The sequence below is a fragment of the Plecotus auritus genome (genome assembly GCF_963455305.1).
Source record: "Plecotus auritus genome assembly, chromosome: 3".
In the NCBI taxonomy this organism is placed as follows: Eukaryota; Metazoa; Chordata; class Mammalia; order Chiroptera; family Vespertilionidae; genus Plecotus; species Plecotus auritus.
Window position 1 is genome coordinate 123,116,150 of NC_137772.1, and position 21,346 is coordinate 123,137,495.

Genomic DNA, 21,346 nt, shown 5'->3' on the forward strand with positions numbered 1-21,346 from the left:
CCCCAACTGCTTCTGCCTGGCAGCCTGATCTCCCCCTAACCACTTTTCTGCCGGCCTGATTGACACCTAACTGCTCCCCTGCTGGCCCAATCACCCCCAACTGCCCTCCCCTGCAGGCCTGATCCCCCCCAACTGCCCTCTCCTGCAGGCCTGGTCGCCCTCAACTGCCCTCCCCTGCCGGCCATCTTGTGACCATGTGGGGGTGGCCATCTTGTGATGACGTGGGGGTGGCCATCTTGTGATGCGAGGGTGTGAGGGTTAATTTGCATATTACCTCTTTATTATATAGGATCAGTGTAGTACATTTCAGAGCAGCAATCGGATAAGAAGAAATAAAAGAAATCCAAATTGGCTAGAAAGAAGTAAAACTGTCATTTGCAGATGGCATCATATTGCATACAGAGAACCCTAAATATTCCACCAAAGAACTACTAGAAATGATAACTGAATTCAATGAAGTAGCAGGATACAAAATAAGTATTCAGAAATTGGTTGCATTTTTATACACAAATAATGAAATATCAAAAAGGGAACTAAAAAAATAATCCCATTTGCAATTGCATAAAAAAAAGAATATCTAGAATAAATTTAATCAAGGACATAAAAGACCTGTACTCGGAAAATTTTAAGACACTCAAGAAAGAAATTAAAGAAGGTATAAGTAAGTGGAAGCATATTCTGTGTTCATGGATTGGAAGAATTAACATCACCAAAGCAATCTATAGATTGAATGCAATTCCTATCAAAATACCAATGGAGTTTTTCACAGAACTAGAACAAATAATCCAAAAATTTATATGGAACCATGAAAGATTTTGAATAGGCATAGCAATGTTGAGAAAACAGAACAAAATTGGAGGTATCACACTAAGGGATACCAAACTATACTACAAAGCTATGATAATCATAACAGCATGATACTGGCATAAAAACAGACACATAAATCAATGGTACAGAATAGAGAGTCTAGAAATAAACCCACGCCTAGATGGTCATTTAATCTATATATATATAAAAGCCTAAGTGACTGTTATGACCAGACGACTGGCCAGTAGCTATGATGCACACTGACCACCAGGGGCAGACACTCAATGCAGGAGCTGCCCCCTGGTGGTCAGTGTGTACCCACAGCCAACCTCCCATGGCCAGCCAACCTTCCACAGTCCCCCCTCTCCCCCCTGGGCTGGCTGGCCCCGGTCAGCCCCGATCTCTGGCCAGGCTGAGGGACCCCACCTGTGCACAAATTCGTGCACTGGGCCTCTAGTATATGATAAACAGGCAAGAACATACAGTGAGATAAAAACAGTCTATTCAATAAATAGCGTTGGGAAAATTGGACAGATACATGCAAAAAAATGAAACTAGACTACCTTACACCATATATGAGGAAAAACTCAAAATAGATTAAAGACTTAAATGTGAGATGCAAACTTACAAAACTCCTAGAAGAAAACATAGGCAGTACATTCTCTGATATTTCTCTTAGCAATGTTTTTTTCTGATATATCTTTTTGGGCAAGGGAAACAAAAGAAAAAAATAAAGTTATGAGAGTTCATCAAAGTAAAAAGTTTTGCACAACAAAAGAAACCATCATCAAAATGAAAATACAACCTACTGAATGGGAGAAGATATTTGCCAGTGATACATCTGTTAAGGGGTTAAGTATCCAAAATTTATAAGGAACACATACAACTCAACACCAAAAAAGCCCAAACAATAAAAAAAATGGGCAGAAGACCTGAATAGACACTTTTCCAAAGAGGACATAGAGATGGCCAACAGACATATGAAAAGATGCTCAACATCATTAATCATCAGAGAATTGCAAGTTAAAACCACAGAGAGATACTACCTCAGACCTACCACACACACATATCAGAATGGCTATCCTATATAATAAAAGCCTAATATGCAAATCGACGGAACAGCAGAAGGACCGGTTGCTATGATGCGCACTGACCACCAGGGGGCAGCTCCTGCATTGAGCTGCCCCCTGGTGGTCAGTGCGCTCCCACAGGGGGAGTGTGCTCAGCCAGAAGCCGGGCTTACAGCTGGCAAGCGCTGCAGCGGTGGCGGGAGCCTCTCCCGCCTCCACTGCAGGTGGGCAGTAAGGAGCGAGGGGTCCTGGACTTGTGAGAGCCCCGGACTGTGAGAGGGATGTCTGCCTGCTGGCTTAGGCGCGATCCCCAAGGGGTCCCAGGCAGGCCGGGCTGAGGAACCTCCTCCCTGCTCCCCCGGGGCATGAATCTCATACACTGGACCTCTAGTCATTAATATATCAACAAACAACAAATGCTGGCAAGGATGTGGAGAAAAGGGAATCCTAGTGCACTGTTGGTGGGAATGCAGATTGGTGCAGCCACTATGGAAAACAGTATGGAGGCTCTTCCAAAAATTAAAAAAGCAACTGCCTATGACTCAGCAATTCCATTCTAGGTATATATTTATAGAAATCCCAGACAGTAATTTGAAAAGTTATATTAACCACTATATTCATTGCAGCATTATTTATAATAGCAGAGATATGGAAACAACTCAAGTGTCCATCAACAGATGATTATATAAAAAGTGGTGGTATAAATATGTATATACTAGAGGCCCAGTGCATGAAATCGTGCATTTACCACCAAGGGGCAGCTCCTGCATTGAGCGTCTGCCCCCTGGTGGTCAGTGCACATCATAGCGACCAGTTGTTCTGCCGTTTGGTTGATTTGCATATTAGCCTTTTATTATATAGAATGTGTATACACACATATTACATACATACATGTACACAATGAAATATTACTTGGTCATAAAAAGAATAAAATTTTACTGTTTGCAACAATATGAATGGACCCAGAGGGTATTATGCTAAATGAAATAAGTCAGACAGAGCAAGACAAATATCAGATTATTTTGCTTATATGTGGAAATTAAAGGGCAAAGTAAACGAACAAAAGTAGAAACAGCCTCATAGATACAGAGATCAGACTGATGGTTGTTGCTAGAGGATTGGGAGGTTGGGGGTGCTGGGTGAAAGATGTGCAAATTGGTATTCACAAAATAGTCCAGCATATGTGAAATACAGCATAGGGAATATAGTCAATAATCTATCTATCATCTATCTATCACCTATCTATCTATCTGTCTGTCTATCTATCTATCTATCTATCTATCTATCTATCTATCATCTATCTATCTATCATCTATCTAAAAGCCTAAGGGACCGTCCGACCGGTAGCTATGATGCACAATGACCACTAGGGGGGAGATGCTCCGACTGGTAGCTATGATGCACACTGACCACCAGGGGGCAGACTTGGCAGCTGCGGTTCTCAGGTGACGCTCCTGGAACCAGAGAGGAGGAAGCCCAATTCCGGGGTGTGTCACCCGAGAAGCGCCCTCTCACAATCCGGAACCCCTCGAAGGATGTTGGAAAGCCGGTTCCAGCCCAATCCCCACAGGCCATACTGAGGGACCCCACCAGTGCACGAAATCTGTGCACCAGGCCTCTAGTATTGTAATAACTATATACAGTGCCAGGTAGGTACTTGAAATATCGGGGGAAATCACTTTGTAAAGTAAATGATTGCCTAACCACTATGCTGTACACCTTAAGCTAATATAAAATTGTATTGAATGTAAACTGTAATTGAAAAATAACATTTAAGTAAATAAGTATTTTTGAGAAACTTCATGATTTAAAAAAATCAGAGAGGGATAAAACAGCAGAATTTTTCATGCCTTTTCAGAGGAATATGCATTTATTTTCTTACAGGAAAAAAAAGTTTTTTTTTTATTGGATTGGAATCCTATAATAGATTATGTGAACTCTTCAGTTTCCTTTTTTATAGTTATCTATTGAAGTGCGTAGTCTGCCACCATCCAGAAGTCAGGACTGTGTTATTTTTATCATTGAGCCTATCACCAGCCTGGGACTAATGCTTAGAGTGTTAGTTGAATGAAGAAATAATGAACTTTTTCCTCTTACTGTATGTAGGTGTTGGAGGAGCTTTAGAGAATGATGATCCTTCCAAAATGGTTATGGTATTGGCTGCTACTAATTTCCCATGGGATATTGATGAAGCTTTGCGAAGAAGATTAGAGAAGAGGATTTATATACCTCTCCCAACAGGTACAATGTATTCCCTTTATAATGTTTCATTTTTTTTTTTTGCTTCCTGTTATCTTTTTTCCCTCTTGTCTTTATTCCATTGACATTTTGCTAAAAGAAGTTTATAGCATTACAAAACCTATATGTAGTACATTTCAGAGCAGCTCTTACACTTAGAGCATTATTCATGTTAATAAATTGGGTAGGACATCTTAGTTTTTACTTTTAAACTTTAAGAGTCTTCATTAAACTTTAAGTGTTTAAAAATAAAGTTTCCTTGAGATAGTTTTTAAAATATTCTGCTTTAGCCCTACCTGGTTTGGCTCAGTGGATAGAGCGTCAGCCTGCGGACTGAAAGGTCCCAGGTTTGATTCCGGTCAAGGGCATGTACCTTGGTTGCGGGCACATCCCCAATAGAAGGTGTGCAGGAGGCAGCCGATTGATGTTTCTCTCTCATCGATGTTTCTAACTCTCTATCCCTCTCCCTTCCTCTCTGTAAAAAATCAATAAAATATATTTTAAAAAAAGTTTAAAAAATATTCTGCTTTAGAAAAATACCATTTTATCCTGTTGATGAATATTGAAATTTTCTTAAGTGATTTTTTCTTTATAGATTTATATATTCAGTGAAATGTATAAATCTTTAGTGTAAATTTGATGAGTTTTGCCAAGTAAATATTCCTGTTTATTTATTATCCTACTCAAGATGTAGGACATTTCTTTTATCCCAGAAAGTTTCTTTGTGCCTCCTACCAATTAATTCAAAACTCTTTTACTGCCCTGATTTTTATCACCATAGATTAGTTTTACCTATTATTAATCTTCATATACACTGAGTGGCCAGATTACTATGATGTCTAAATGCATAATAATCTGGCCACTCAGTGTATATCCTATATAATAAAAGGCTAATATGCAAATTGTCCCCTCAACCAGGAGTTCGACCAGCAGGCAGGCCGGCCAACCGCCCATGTCCCCTCCCCCTGGCCAGGCTGGCTGGACCCCACCGATGCATGAACTCATGCACTGGGCCTCTAACATATATATCTCCTGAGTGGCCAGATAATTATGCATTCAGAGATCATAATAATCTGGCCACTCAGTGTAAATGGAATCATGACATATGTACTTGCGTATGTGGTTACTACTCAACATAATGTTTTTGAGATTTATTCATGTGGTTACATGTATCAGTAGTTTATCTGTGATATTATTATACTGCAATTTGTTTATTCTCTTTTTGATGGACATTTGAGTTATTTTGACTATTATGAATGAAGCCATAAATATTCTCATACAAATATTTTTATATATGAATGTTTTTATTTCTTTTGGGTAATGTAGATAAGAATGGAATAGGTCGATCATAGTGTAGGTATATGTTTGATTTTGTAACACCCAGACTGTTTTCCTCAGTGGTTGTACCATTTTATATTTTCATCATCAATAAATGAGATTCTAATACTTCCACATCCTTGTCAACATTTAGTATTGTTGGTATTTTAATTTTAGTCATTTTAGTTAAGTGTGAATTCTCTGGTGACTAATGATGTAGAGCACCTTTCTATGTTCCTGTCGGTCATTGGTATATATTTTGTACAGTGTCTTTTCAAGTATTTTGTGCAGTTTTTAATTGGTTTATTTGTTGTCTTATTAATGCAGTGTAGTTCTGATCATACACATGCATAGTTAATATTTTCTTCCACTTTGTGGTTTCCCTTTCAGTTTTCTTTTTGGTGTCTTTGATAAGCAGAAACTTTAATTTTTATTAAGTCTTCTTGTCAAGTTTTTCTTTTTGGATAGTGCTTTTTGTGTCTTAAGAGTCTTTGTTTACCCAAGGGTCAAAGGTTTTCTTCTTCATGATGTCTAGGGTCAGGAATGGGAAGGTTTAGTGGCTGAGGGTGACCCCACATCTGGAGCCTCGGATCATCTGGAATGCTGTTACCCACATGCCTGGTGGTTGAGGCCTAGGGCCTCAGCTGGAGTATCTCCATGTTACCTGTGGACAGTCAGATTTCATACATGGTAGCTCAGGGCTCCAGGTGTGATTATTACACTGGAAAAGTTGCAAGGTGCATTATTAGGACTTAGACTTGAGGTCATGATTGCTACTTCTGCCTTACTCTGGGTGGAAGTATTTACAAGCCCAGCCATTTTCAGGAGGAAGGGAATTAGACTGCCTTTGGGTGGGAGAGAGGCAAGGCCCCATTGTAAGAGCATGCATGGGATGAAAGAAACTCTGCACTCGTCTTGTTAAATTCAGTCTTCCATGATCAGCAAAAGGCAAGAAGTCAAGTAACAGGACAGGTGGAGCTTGGCCTTGTGCTAAGTCTCCTCTTAGTTCTTGCATCTAAAAATTGCAGTGTCCATCTGGTCAGCCTAGTGGACTCCTTTCTCCAGCCCCCTCTAATTCTATTTTCTTCAGACTAACCTCCTTAACCATCAAGGCATCATTGTCTCCTGGACTCTCAGTAACTCTCATCTCCTTTTTTTTTTTTTTTTAAGGTCTTGGTTTTGTTTTGCTGTGTGTGTGCTGTGTGTGTGTGTGTGTGTGTGTGTGTGTGTGTGTGTGTGTGTGTGTGTGTTTGCTTGTTTTTACTGCAAGTTTCTTTCTTTTTTTTTTGAGTACTTACCATGTACTAGGCACTATGTTTTCTTTTTGTGCCATACATTTGATTTTTTTAAATTTTATTTTATTATTTAAAGTATTACAAATAGTAGTACATATGTCTCCCTTTTTTTCCCCCATTGACCTTCCCCCGGCCTCCTTTACCCCCGGCACATGCCCTCACCCCACCCCCCTAATGTCTTGCGTCCACTGGTTATGCTTATATGTATGCATACAAGTCCTTTGGTTGATTTCTTACCTCCACCACCGCGCGCCCCCCAGCCTTCCCGCTGTAATTTGACAGTCTGTTTGATGCCTCTCTGCCTCTGTATCTATCTTTTTGTTCATCAGGTTATAATGTTCTTTTTTATCCATAAATGTGTGAGATCATGTGGTATTTTTCATTCACTGACTGGCTTATTAGCATAATGCTCTCCAGTTGCATCCATGCTGATGCAAATGGTAAGAATTCATTCTTTTTTATAGCAGCGTGGTATTCCATTGTGTAGATGTTCCACAGTTTTTTAATCCACTCATCTGCTGATGGGCATTTAGGCTGTTGCCAAATATTAGCTATTGTAAATTGTGCTACTATGAATATAGGGGTGCATATATCCTTTCTGAATGGTGTTTCTGTTTTCTTGGGATATATTCCCAGAAGTGGGATTACTGGGTCAAATGGGAGTTCCATTTTAAAATTTTTGAGGAAACGCCATACTGTTTTTCATAATGGCTGCACCAGTCTGCATTCTCACCAGCAGTGAAGGAGGGTTCCTTTTTTCTCTGCATCCTCTCTAGCACTTGTTGTTTGTTGATTTGTTGATGATAGCCATTCTGACAGGTGTGAGGTAGTACCTCATAATTGTTTTGATTTGCATCTCTCGGATGATTAGTGACTTTGAGCATGTTTTCATATGTCTCTTGGCTTTCTGAATGTCCTCTTTCGAAAATGTCTTTAGGTGCTTTGCCCATTTTTGACTGGATTGTTTATCTTCCCTTTGTTAAGTTGTATGAGTTCCCTGTAAATGTTGGAGATTAAACCCTTGTCGGAGATAACATTGGCAAATATGTTTTTCCATGCAGTGGGCTTTATTGTTGTTTTGTTGATGGTTTCTTTTGCTGTGCAGAAGCTTTTTATTTTGATGTAGTCCCATTTGTTTATTTTCTCCGTAGTCTCTCTTGCCCTAGGATCTGTTTCTGTAAAGATATTGCTATGACATATGTCTGCAATTTTGCTGCCTATGGAGTCTTGTAGGATTTTTATGGTTTCCTGTCTTACATTCAAGTCCTTTAGTAATTTTGAGTTTGTTTTTGTGTATGGTGTAAGTTGGTGATCTAGTTTCATTTTTTTGCATGTATCTGACCAAATTTCCCAGCACCACTTATTGAAGAGACTGTTTTGACTTCATTGTATGCTCTTGCCTCCTTTGCCAAATATTGATAGTATAATGGCTAGGGTCAATTTCTGGGTTCTCTATTCTGTTCCATTGGTCTATATTTCTGTTCTTGTACCAGTACCAGGCAGTTTTGAGAACTGTGGCTTGGTAATATAGCTTTATATCTGGTATTGTGATCCCTCCAACTTTGTTCTTCTTTCTCAGGATAGCTCTGACTATTTGGGGTCTTTTTTTATTCCAGATGAATTTTTGGAGAGTTTGTTCTAGATCTTTGAAATATGCCATTGGCATTTTAATAGGTATTGCATTGAATCTATAGATTGCTTTAGGTAGTATGGACATTTTAATGATGTTGATTTTACCAATCCATGAACATGGTATGTTCTTCCATTTGTTTATGTCTTCCTCTGTGTCCTTTTTCAATGTCCTGTAGTTTTCCGTGTATAGGTCTTTTACATCCTTAGTTAAGTTTATTCCTAGGTATCTTAATTTTTTTGGTGCAATGATAAATGGGATTTTTTTTTTCATTTCTCTTTCTGTGAGTTCATTATTGGCGTATAAAAAGACCATAGATTTCTGGGTGTTAATTTTGTATCCTGCTACATTGCCAAATTCATTTATTAGGTCTTGTAGTTTTTTTATGGAGTCTTTGGGATTTTCTATGTATAGTATCATGTCATCTGTGAATAAGGACAGTTTTACTTCTTCTTTTCCAATTTGGATGCCTTTTATTTCTTCTTGTCTGATCACTATGGCTAGTCCTTCTAGTACTATGTCGAACAGGAATGGTGAAAGTGGGCATCCTTTGTCTTGTTCCTGTTCTTAGGGGAAATGAGTTTAGTTTTTGCCCATTAAGTATGATGTTGGCTGTATGTTTGTCATATAGGGCTTTTATTATGTTGAGTTATTATCTCTTCATTCCCACTTTGCTGAGAGTTTTTATCAAGAAAGAGTGATGGATTTTGTCTAATGCTTTTTCTGCATCAATTGATATGATTATGTGATTTCTGTCTCAGTTTATTTATGTGATATATCACCTTTATTGATTTGCAGATATTGTACCATCCTTGCATCCCCAGAATAAATCCCACTTGGTCATGCTGTATGATCTTTCTAATGTATTGCTGAATCCAATTTGCTAGAATTTTGTTGAGGATTTTAGCATCTATGTTCATCAAGGATATTGGCCTGTAGTTCTCTGTTTTGTGGTGTCTTTATCTGGTTTTTGGATTAGGGTAATATTGACTTCATAGAAAGAGGTTGGAAGTGTGCCTTCCTCTTGAATTTTTTGGAATAGTCTGAGGAGGATAGGTTTTAGTTCTTCTTTGAATGCTTGGTAGAACTCCCCTGTAAAGCCTTCCGGACCAGGGCTTTTGTTTTCTGGAAGATTTTGATCGCTGTTTCAATTTCTTTGGTAGTTATAGGCCTATTCAGGTTTTTTGATTCTTTGGTTGAGTTTTGGGAGCTTGTATTTTTCTAAGATTATTTCATCTAGGTTGTCCATTTTGTTGGAATAGAGTTGTTCATAGTATATTTTCATAATTGTTTGTATTTCTATGGGATCGGTTGTTACTTCACCTCTTTCATTTCTGATTTTGCTTATTTGGGTCCTCTCTCTTTGTTTCTTGGTGAGCCTGGCTAGAGGTTCATCAATCTTGTTTATCCTTTCAAAGAACCAGCTCTTGGTTTTGTTGATCTTTTGTATTTTTTTTTGTCTTTATGTCATTTATCTCCACTCTGATCTTTATTATTTCCTTCCTTCGGCTTACACTGGGCTTTTCTTGTTGCTCTCTTTCTAACTCTTTGAGTTGTAGGGTTAGATAATTTATTACCATTGTTTCTTGTTTTTTGAGGTAGGCCTGTAGAGCTATGAACTTCCCTCTCAAGACTGCTTTCACTGTGTCCCATAGATTTTGGATTGTTGTGTTTTCATTGTCGTTTGTTGCCATGATGCTTTTTAGTTCTTCTTTGATCTCTATGGTAACCCAGTCATTGTTCAATAGCATGCTATTTAGCCTCCAGGTGTTTGATGTTTTTTTGGATTGTTTTTATTATAGTTGATTTCTAGTTTTATGCCATTGTGATCTGAGAAGATGCTTGATATGATTTCTGTCTTCTTGAATTTGGGGAGACTTTGCCCATGTCCCAATATGTGGTCTATCTTTGAAAATGACCCAGGTGCACTTGAGAAGAATGTATATTCTGTGGCTTTGGGGTGAAATGTTCTGAAGATGTCAATTAATTCCATTTGATCTATTGAGTCATTTAGGATTGATGTTTCTTTGCTGATTTTTTGTTTACAGGATTTGTCCATTGGTGTTAGTGGGGTATTAAAGTCCCCTACTATGACTGTATTGCTGCATATCTCTCCTTTTATATCCTCAAGAATTTTTTTTTAAATGTATTTGGGTGCTCCTGTATTGGGTGCATATACAGTATGTTTACCAGAGTTATATCTTCTTGTTGAATTGCTCCCTTTAGTATTATGAAATGGTCTTCCTTACCTCTTGTTATGGCCTTCACTTGGAGGTCTAATTTGTCAGATGTAAGTATTGCTACCCCAGCGTTTTTTTCATTTCCATTTGCCTGAAAAAACCTTTTTTCATCCCTTCACCATCAGTCTGTGTGAGTCCTTTGTTCTGAGGTGGGTTTCCTGTAAACAGCAGATATATAGGTCATATTTTCTTATCCACTCAGCTACCCTATGTCTTTTGATTGGGGCATTTAATCCATTTACATTTAAAGTTATTATTGATAGGTGCTTATTTGTGGCCATTTTTATTCTTTATGCCTGTGTTCCTTCTTCGCTTCCTATTTCTTCTTTTTACAGCAGACCCTTTAGCATTTCTTACATTGCTGGTTTGGTCATAATAAACTCCCTTAGTCCTTTTTTGTCTGTGAACCTCCCTGATTTCACCCTCAATTTTGATTGATAACCTTGCTGTGCACAGTATTCTTGGATTCAGACCCTGGCTTTGCATGACTTTGTATAATTAATTCCATTCCATCTGGCCTGATGTGTTTCTGTTGAGAAATTAGTTGCTAGTCTGATGGGGGATCCTTTTTAGGTAACTTTCTGTCTCTCTCTGGCCACTTTTAAGATTCTTACTTTGTCATTGGTATTTGCCAATTTAATTATAATGTGCTTTGGCGTCGGTCTTTTGGGGTTCATTTTGTTTGGGACTCTGTGAGCTTCTTGGACTTGTGTGGATTTTTTCTTCCCTATATCAGGGAAGTTTTCTGTCATTATTTCTTCAAACAGGTTGTCTATTCCTTGCTCAGTTTCCTCTCCTTCTGGAACCCCTATTATGCGGATGTTGTTTTGTTTCATGTCCCAAAGTTCCCTTAGGCTTTCCTCCTGCTTTTTAATTTTTTTTTTCTAGAAGCTGCACTACTTGGGTATTTTGTCCTACCTTGTCTTCTAGCTCACTGATGCGGTCCTCTTCTTCTAGTCTACCGTTGATGCTTTCTATTGAGTTCTTTATTGCAGCGATGTCATTTTTCATTTCTTCTTGGTTCTTCTTCATTTCCTCTTGGTTCTTACACATATTGTTGAATTTGTCTTCCATTCTTTTCACCTTATGACCATTTCTCTGAATTCTTTTTCTGACAGGTTTCTTGCCTCCATTTCGTTCACTTCCTTTTCTAGTGATGCCTCCTTTTCTTTCGTATGCGGGCTGTTTCTTTGTCTCCCCATGGTCTCTCTTCTCTGGCTGTCTGGTTATGTAGCTCTCTCTCCTGCATTGACCTAAAGGCATAAAATACAACACAACAAAGCATAACACACAAGGCACTGAACACAAATGTATTCACGATACTAATAACCCCAAATGAAGGTGACCACCAGAGAAAAGAGAATTAGGGGATAAAGAAAGAGTGCAAAAATTATGTGATATTGAGAAAAGGAAAAAAAGTAAGAGAGAAAAGAGAGAGAGGAAAAAAAGAAGGGGACTAAAACTATATGAGGAGAAAACCCCAATAGAATAACAACTAATCCAAAAAAATGCAAACAAACAACCCCTAGAGATGAATGCAAACTACAAACAATAACTGATAACAAGGAAGGAGAGGAAAAACAGAAGCGAAAAAAAGAGAAACAATCACACAAACAAACAAAAAAAAAAACAAATTAATCAACAATCAAACAAACAACAATAATAGGACAGAGAGAAATAAGGGCAAAACAAAACAAAATAAAACAAAAACTTAAAACAAAAAAGAAAAAAAAGTGAAGAGAAAAAAATTTTGATAGTGAAGAAAGAGAAGAGAGAAGTGTGTATGGACTTGGAGCAGGGGAGTGGAAATTATATATGAAAGGATGAATTTTTAATGGGGTAAAAAAGAATAGGGAAAATTTAAAGCAGAAATAGGGTAAGAGAAACAGGACAACAAATGGGGAAAAGTGAGGAAGAGTGTGTTGTCATAAAGGTAAAGTTGAAATAGAGTAAAATGATGCTAAAGGAAAAATGAAAATAGAATGTAGAACACTAATCCCAAAATAAAATAAAATAAAAAAATAAAATGAAACTTTTAAAAAATATAAAATAATAGTAGTAATAATACTAATTAAAAATAAAAATATAGTAATTTGAAAAGTAAAATCAAGTGAGATAAAAAGAAAAAAAATAGTTTCTTAAGTAAAAGATAAAAAATAAAAATGTGCAGTAGTGAAGGTCATTCACTTCCTCTACTGTTCTGCTTGGCAGGCCTGTTGCCTGTCAGGTAATCAGGACAGTATTGAAGTTCCCTGCATTCCACCGCTCCTCTGTGTCTTAAGCCACAATCCTGTTTTCAAGCAGGTGGCATTTCTTTGTTTCTCAGCCTGCCTTTAGTTGTATTTACACAAGAGTCAGTTTGTGATTCAACCCCTGGGTGGCAGTGTTTCTGTATTGACATCCGGGGCTATAAGTCTTCTCTACCCAGTATTTAGATGTTGTTTTCCCTGACACACTTAATACTGGGTTGGGGGAATTGACTGCCTCAGAGCTGGTTTTCAGATCATTTCTGCCTGCTCTGATCCCCAGGCTCCACAAAATCAACTTTCCCCTGCATTCTCTGAGAGTGTTTTTAATTGAGAGATCCTATGTACTGGGCTTAGTAATCAAAAGCAAGGGCGCAAACTTGTTGCTTTTTCCTCCGTCACTGTGCATGACTCTGTGCACATCTCTGCGCACGTCTTTTCCCCCTGGCACTGCACAGCCTATATACTGGTAGAACTTCAGGCTGCCTTTCTGTGCCCAGTCCAGCCATGGTTTGATTTCTAGAGTTCCCTCTGTCAGCAGCGTTGTGGATCCCCTTCCACATTCGCAAGCTACGCTGACCCCAACTGCCGTAGATTTTATGTGGCACAGACTTCTGAAACTCTAGATCCCGCTGCGCGCATTTCTCCTTCCAGCCTGGATCGCAGACCTCACCTTTCTTTAGGCATTACCTGACTTCCCTGAGAAGGTGCAGGGCTCGTCTGAGTCCACCTATTTGTACTGCTTGAGATCCGGTGTTCATGGGTTCACAGCTGGTCCCTGGGTGTTGTGTTTGTAGGGTCCTGGGAGGTATCCGAGTTCTTCCTGGTTGAAGATAAGGCTAGGCTTCCGATCACAGCCACTCTCCCCTTCAAGATGGCGCGGTCTCTGCGGAAGAGCCGGCTGCTCCAGGAGAGATTTAAGCAGCAGTAGAGGCTGCCCGGCCACAGGAGCCTGGTCCGGCAGTCCCCAAAAGTCCCTTAGAATATAGCTGTCCCTCTCTCACAAATAGACACTCCCTGTATGTCCACACACTCTCCTTTCGTTCTCTCACTCACACAGTATCTTGCAGCCTGCCTTACAGTCAGCAGCCATCTTCTCTCACACTTTCTTTCTCCTGTGTGTGTCACTTGTCTTTTGTTAAGTGATCTGTTGTACTTTTCCTACTGACCTTTTTTCACTCTGGTACATACATGTGTGCTGCTTTGTAGTTCCACATCATTATTCATGATGCTCCCATTTCCTAGATTGTTCATGTTCCTCCCTTCCATTTAAATTTTATTATTTCTCAAAGTCAACATTAAAGCTTTTAATTCTGAGGTATTCTTTGCCCTGGACTATCTCTCTTTTTGGACTCTACTTTCCTGGGTGTTTCATCTACATTATCTGTCTCACAGATTATCCTTCATAAAAGGGATCTGGGTTTTCTTGATTTCCCTCTACTCCTATTTGGTGGTGATAGGACAACAAACATTTACTGAGTGCTGACTGTGGGCCAGGCTTTCAATGTATTAGCTTATTTAACTCTCACAACAGTCTTATGAGGTAGATTTTGTTCTTCTTTATTTTACTTACTAGTGGCCTGGTGCATGAAATTAGTGCACATTAAAAGGTGATTAGTTAGAGGAAATATTTTAATATTGCTATTTGCCCTTTCTCTATAATAGAAGTGTCAGAGATGAAAGAAACGTAGTAAAATGCATATGAAAATCTTCCTCCTGTCAGAGTCTGGGGCACGCTGTGGGACCCAGAGTCAAGTCCCCGCCCACTTCCAGCACCTCGAAATTGCTCAACACCCAGACCCAGCCCGCCCCATCCCCATTGGGCGAGATCCAGATCCAGCCAGCCCCACCCTTTTCAATCCCCACAGGGTGTGGGGCACAGCCTCAGGGCCCCCGTCAAGCCCACTGAGTTGGGGATGCAGCCTCAGGGCCCCCATCAAGCCCTCCCGGGCAGGGGGCACAGCCTCAGGTCTGCCAACCCGGTGTCAGGTGGGGGGGCGCAGCCTCAGGTCCCCCAACCCGGCGCCAGGCGGGGGGTGCAGCCTCAGGTCCCTTGGCACATGCCGGGTGGGTTGGCGCAGCTTCAGGTACCCCAGCACACCCTCAGGTCCCCCAGCCCAGCGCCGGTGTAGGGGGCATGGCCTGAGGTCCCCTGACCTGGCACCGGGTGGGGGGCACACCTTCAGGTCCCCTAGTCTGGCACCGGTGTGGGTGGCGTGGCCTAAGGTTCCCTGTCAACCCCCACAGGGCAGGGGGCGCAGCCTCAGGTCCCCTGTCAAGCCCTGCTGGGTTGGGGTGTAGCCTCAGGTCCCCTGGCCTGAGGTGGGGGGAGCAGCCTGAGGTCCCCCAACCCAGCGCTGGGGCTGGGGGTGCGGCCTGATGTCCCCTGTCAAGCCTCACCAGATGGGGGGCACGGCCTGAGGTCCCCCGTCAAGCCCTGCTGGGTGAGGGGCACAGCCTGTGGTTCCCTGGCCTGGCACTGGGGTGTGGGGTGTGGCCTGAGGTTCCCCAGTGCTGGGGTGGGGGTGCGGCCTGAGGTCTCCCGGCCTGGGGTGAGGGGAGCAGCCTGAGGTCCTCCGGCCCAACACTTGGGCGGGGGGTGCATCTTGAGGTCCCCTGTCAAGCCCCGCTGGGCAGGGGGCATAGCCTCAGGTCCCTGGTCAAGCCCTGCTGGGGGGGGGGCATGGCCTGAGGTCCCCTGTCAAGCCCAGCTGGGCAGGGTGTGCGGCCTCAGGTCCCCTGGCCCAGTGCTGGGGCAGGGCGTAGCCTGAGGTCCTCTGGCCTGGTGCCGGGGTGGCGGGGGCACGGCCTGAGGTCACCCAGCCTGGCGCCGGGGTGGGGAGAGTGGCCTGAGGTCCCCTGTCAAGCCCTACCGGGCAGGGGGGCGCAGCCTCAGGTCCCTTGCCCCAGCCCAGCACCACACAGCCTCAGGTCCTGCTGATTGCTTCTTAAGGCTTTTTACGGTAACTTGGCTTCCACTGTGTGTGCAGCCATCTTGTGTTACGGAATCTCTGCTTCAGCTGTGGGCGCAGCCATTTTGTTATGGTGTGACGGTCAATTTGCATATTCCCTCTTTATTAGATAGGATGAGGAAGCTGAGTCACCGAGAGGTTAAATATCTTGCTCAGGGCAGCAGAGCAGCGATATGAGCACAGTCTAACCCCAGCACACATACTAGTTACCCACTTCACTGAACTGCCTAGTGTGCTTAAAGAGAATTGTTATCACATATTTATTTATATTTAGAATATGTATTAACTTGGCTGTGTAGCCATGGTAGGTCTTTATACTATTATTAACACATTAACCCCTCGTTAAATCCTTTTACAAGGTCATTGATTTAGTTTTATGGAGCTGATAAATCCCTCTTAGAACCTTCTAACAAATCACTGATGCAACCAGTATTAAAAGTTACTATTCCCTAAATCATAGTTATCAGGGAAAAGGAGGACACTTCCAACTAAGCTTCAGACCACCAGGCTCTCACTTATGAACAGGTTCATTTAAGTTGACTGTGTAGAACTTCCTTTCTGGGGGAGAATACATTTCATTCAATTTGGTTTTTAAGTTCTTAGGGCAGTCACAGTAAAACATTTGCTTTAGAAATACAGTGGTGGTCTGCTACTGGGACTAAAGGAGCAAAGCGATATTTGTTCACTAACACTCATCTGCTCCATGTGGGGCACTGTGAAATGAGTTTCTCTGTTAAATTCAGAGTTCCTTATGGGGCGGGCCATCAGGAGCACAGCTACATTCTGAAGCAGGGGACCCAGGAACTTCCTCACCTTCCCTCTTTCTTCCCACACCCCTGCTGACCACCTAAGTGGAGGAGTTCTTTGGCCTTATACTACTTGCAGTGTACCCTGGTGAACTGCAAGGTGGGCTTATTGGCTAGGGATGGCCAAGGATTGGCAGCTCCCACGGTTAAGGAATTCTAGAGATAAAGGTTTTCTAGTCACATCCTTTTTTTGGCAATCCAAGATAATACCTGTTTGCTTCTTTTTTCCACTGTAGTTGCTCTTTGCTTTGCTTTGCTCTGTGTGTGCACGTGTGTGTGTGTGTGTGTGTGTGTGTATGTGTGTGTGTGGAAACTATTACACAGATACAGAAACATAGATTAAAATACTCAGTTATCCTGGCCAGGTGCTCATTTGGTTGCGGTGTCATCATGTATACCAAAAGGTGGCAGGTTTGATTCCTGGTCAGGGCACTTACTTAGGTTGTGGGTTCCATCCCTGGTTGGGGCATGTACAGGAGGCAATTAATTGATGTTTATCTCTTTTTCTCCTTCCCTGTCTCCCTCCCTCTCTCGTTCTTCTTTCTAAACATATCCTTGGGTGAGGGTTTAAAAAAATTTCCTGGTAAGTGTGATAATTGCAGAGATAACTCTGTTCTTAGGAGATAAGTACTGAAGAATTTAAGATGAAGTGTTGTGATGCCTACAGCTAGCTCTCAATTCTAAAATGGGTGGGAAGAAGAGAAGGGAATGATAATGGCAGTGTGTTCACAATTGGTGAATCTAGATGAAAGGTAAGTAGGTGTTCATTGAGTATTTTACTTGTAGATTTAAAGTTTTTCAAAATAGAAGTTGGGGAAAATTAAATTTCATTTTTATATGTCAGGAAATAATAAAGAGTTAGATCCAACTATTTATGCATTATTCTACTGTGCTGTATTAAGCAGAGCTGCTACTAAAACAAATGATAAAATCGTAAGCATGATTGTTTTTTAAAATATTGTTTAAATTGATTTGTTTGAGTTTAGACATTTTAATCATACTGGCATAGCAAATGTCTGTGGGTTGGCTCTCCAAGTGAAACATACATTAATAATCATTTTGTGCTAATTGTTGCGTTCCAGAAAAATAAAATTGGAGTTTTACAAAACTATTGACTAGAGTTGCAGAACTCTTTTCCTGTATCATACTAAAGAGGTGAGCAAAGTAATTTATAGAAGTTATACTCCATGCAGTCTAGTTTCATAAAACTTAGGCCAAATGTTTTTGTTTTTTGTTTTTTACTGAAAGCATTTCTGGTGCTTAAATACTAATGTTTTTATTTTACATAAAAGGATATCAGACCCATTGTTCTCATAGCAGGTATCATTTTTTTCAAATTTTAGTTATTTTAACCAAGGTACATAGGAAGTTAAATTCCAGGAGTCATGCAATGAATTGATAATACTAGTAGACTCACAGTTACTGACTCTGTTTCTTCTCCTGAACATTAATATGTGATTTGTCATTAAAACGACATAGAAAAACATCTAACAATAACAAAAAATCTTCTAACAGCAAAAGGAAGAACCGAGCTTCTAAAGATCAATCTTCGTGAGGTTGAATTGGATCCTGATATTCAACTGGAAGATATAGCAGAGAAGATAGAGGGCTATTCTGGTGCTGATATAACTAATGTTTGCAGGTATTTTTTAAATGATCTGTGACCTTAGAGATTAGTTATATATTTGGCAGGAGGACTGGTCTCAAAGATGGTATAGTTATTAGTCCTTGACATGAAAGCAGCCACCCATTTCCTTGAAATGATCTCCCAATTTTTCTTGTTTTTTTTTTTTTTTTCTCTACATAATTTCATTGTTCATTGTTAGATGAGTAATTACATAACAATATGGTCACCTTTTCTATCCTGTGATTTTTAAGAAATTGTTGTGTCTAACTTTATAATGACTTTGATGACCTAATTATGACTTTCACAACCTAAGGTTAATTTAGCCCTAAAGTGGATCCTAATTGCATCAACGTGTAAAATCACAACCCTTAGTTTTGGTTGGCATTATTTTAACATTTGCAGATGAATAAAGTTGACCAGTTTAAGCTGTGAAAGATACATATATATTAAAATTTTCCTTTCAATTTAGTGATATTATAATTTTTAGGTAATCTACCTCACTCAATGAAGAGGATTTTTGTTCTTTTCTTATTTTCCTAATGGTACTTAATTTGACTTCAGTGGCCTTTCTTTAAAACCACATCTATGTTTAAAACAACATCTATGTTTCTGACTTTTTCTACTAGTATTTTTTCTGTGTGCATCTAAGTTTAGTGGCACATAGTAAACTCACAATAGTTTCTATTATCACTGTAGTAAAGTATATAAGAATCTGAAGCTTTGGTTGGCTTGGCATCCTAATAGCTTTCTCATGAGCACTAGTTGTCCATTTTTTCTAAACCTTCATAGTGATTTACAAGTCTTCAGAGTGGAACTGAAAATAGGATCTGGAGAAGTTAGATTTGTTATTCTTTTAGTTGCCTACAAATTCTCCATGTAGGGAATTCCACATCCACTATATGCAAATAAATTCATGTTCTAGAGAGAGAGGTTCCTGGCTTTACCTCCTTTAATTAGATTGTAAACAAACTGGTATAGATTTGAATTATACTAATACTAGAGGCCCGGTGCACAAAATTCATGCACAGGGTGGGGGGTCCCCTTAGCCCAGCCTGCACCCTCTCCAATCTGGGACCCCTCAGGGGGTGTCCGACTGCCGGAATTGGGCCTAAACCGGCACTCGGACATCCCTCTCACAATCTGGGACCACTGGCTCCTATCTGCTTACTTGCCTGCCTGCCTGATTGCCCCTAACTGCCCCCCTGCCAGCCTGATCACCCCTAACTTCCTCCCCTGCTGGCTTGGTTGCCCCCAACTGCCCCCCCTTGCCGGCCTGGTCACCCCCAACATCCCTACCCCCTGCCATCCTGGTTGCCCCCAACTGACCCCCTCTGCTGGCCTGGTTGCCCCTAACTGCCCCTTCCTACTGGCCTGGTCACCCCTAACTACCCCCAACCCCTGCCAGCCTGGTCGCTCCTTACTGCCCCCCACTCCCGCCAGCCTGGTCACCCCCAACTGAGCCCCCCTGCTGGCCTGGTCGCCCCTAACTTCCCCTTCTTTCCAGCCTGGTCACCCTTCACTGCCCCCACTGTTGGCCTGGTTGCCCCCAACTGCCCCTCCCCTGCTGGCCTGGTTGCCCCTCATGCCCCCCCCCCCACCGCCGCCAGCCTGGTTGCCCCCAACTGCCCTCCCTACTGGCTTGGTCACCCCTCACTGCCCCACCCTGCTGGCCTGGTTGCTGCTAACTTCCCCCTGCCAGCCTGCTTGTCCCTCACTGCCCCCCTCTGCCAGCCTGGTCGCCCCTCACTGTCCCCCCTGCCAGCCTGGTCACCCCACACAGCCTGCTGTTCAGTTGTTTGGTCATCCCCCACTAACTCCCCTGTCAGCCTTGTCGCTCTACACAGTGTGCTGTTCAGTCATTTGGTTGTCCCTCACTAACCCGCCCCTGCCGGCCTGGTTGCCCCACGCAGCCTGCTGTTCAGTTGTTTGGTCATCCCTCACTAATGCCACTGCCGGCCTCATCGCCCCATGCAGCCTGCTATTCAGTCATTTGGTCGTCCCTCACTAACCCCCCTGCTGGCCTTGTTGCCCTACGCAGCCTGCTGTTTGGTTGTTACTGTGAGGGTGTTCTGACCAATTTGCATATTACCCTTTTATTAGTATAGATTATCTGAGTCCAGTATGGACTTTTAGGGTTCATTAACAATATATTTTATGTTTAAGTCCTTTCCATTCTGTTTTAACCTTTCCTGAACTCTCAGGATGTCTCTGAGGTAGAAAATTCTACACAGCATCATAAAATCATATGATATGATCTTTTGAATGTTTTCCCTTAACTTTGTTACAACTGAAATTGTAGCATTTGCAACAATAAGTATTCACTGACTTTGGTACATTTTTAGGGATGCATCCTTAATGGCAATGAGACGGCGCATCAATGGCTTAAGTCCAGAAGAGATCCGTGCACTTTCTAAGGAGGAGCTTCAGATGCCTGTTACCAAAGGAGACTTTGAGTTGGCTCTTAAAAAAATTGCCAAGTCTGTCTCTGCTGCAGACTTGGAGAAGTATGAAAAATGGATGGTTGAATTTGGATCTGCTTGAATTTCTGTCGGGTCTTCCATTTCTGGTATTTTTGTTTATAAAATGTGAAGAAATTTCTTCATTTAAAAAGAATAGGTTTGGAATTTTTCATTGGAGAGATTTTCACTTAAAGGCAAATAACCTAAAACCGCAGAGTATAAATGTAATTGAAAAATGAGAAAAGCTTATATAAAGAGCCTGATGCATTAATATTGCACCCGTGAAGCAGGGTGTCAGGGCGGCAGAGGAAAGGGATCAGTGTGCTATTGTGGAAATTTGTTTACAAAAGATTTAGAAGGACCTCTATTTCTCACTTGAATTTATTGTCTTTTAAAAAAAATATGTTTTTATCAATTTTTAGAGAGAGAGAAAGGGAGAGGGATAGAGAGACAGAAACATTGATGAGAGAAAAACATTACTGATTGGCTGCCACCTGCACACCCCCTACTGGGGATCAAGCCCACAACCTGGGCATGTGCCCTGACCGGGAATAGAACTGTGACCTATTGGTTTGTGGGTCGATACTCAACTATTGAGCCACACTAGCTGGGCAGTTGTCTTTTGTTTTTTTTGTGTGT

General features: G+C 41.3%; 1 protein-coding gene across 4 annotated transcripts in view; it reads left to right on the forward strand.

Moving 5' to 3' along the window:
* Positions 1-21,100, forward strand: part of KATNAL1 (katanin catalytic subunit A1 like 1) — a 116,338-nt gene extending 95,238 nt beyond the window's left edge. For 2 of the 4 annotated variants that reach the window (XM_080659517.1, XM_080659518.1), the window contains exons 9-11: positions 3,984-4,118; positions 18,137-18,263; positions 20,591-20,938. In XM_080659517.1, coding sequence (XP_080515643.1) covers positions 3,984-4,118; positions 18,137-18,263; positions 20,591-20,789 — 461 coding nt within the window. In that variant the 3' untranslated portion in view covers positions 20,790-20,938. Of the gene's footprint in view, positions 1-3,983; positions 4,119-18,136; positions 18,264-20,590 lie in introns of all 4 variants that reach the window. The other 2 variants (XM_080659519.1, XM_080659516.1) reach the window with 2 other exon arrangements.
* Positions 21,101-21,346: the final 246 nt, after the last annotated feature.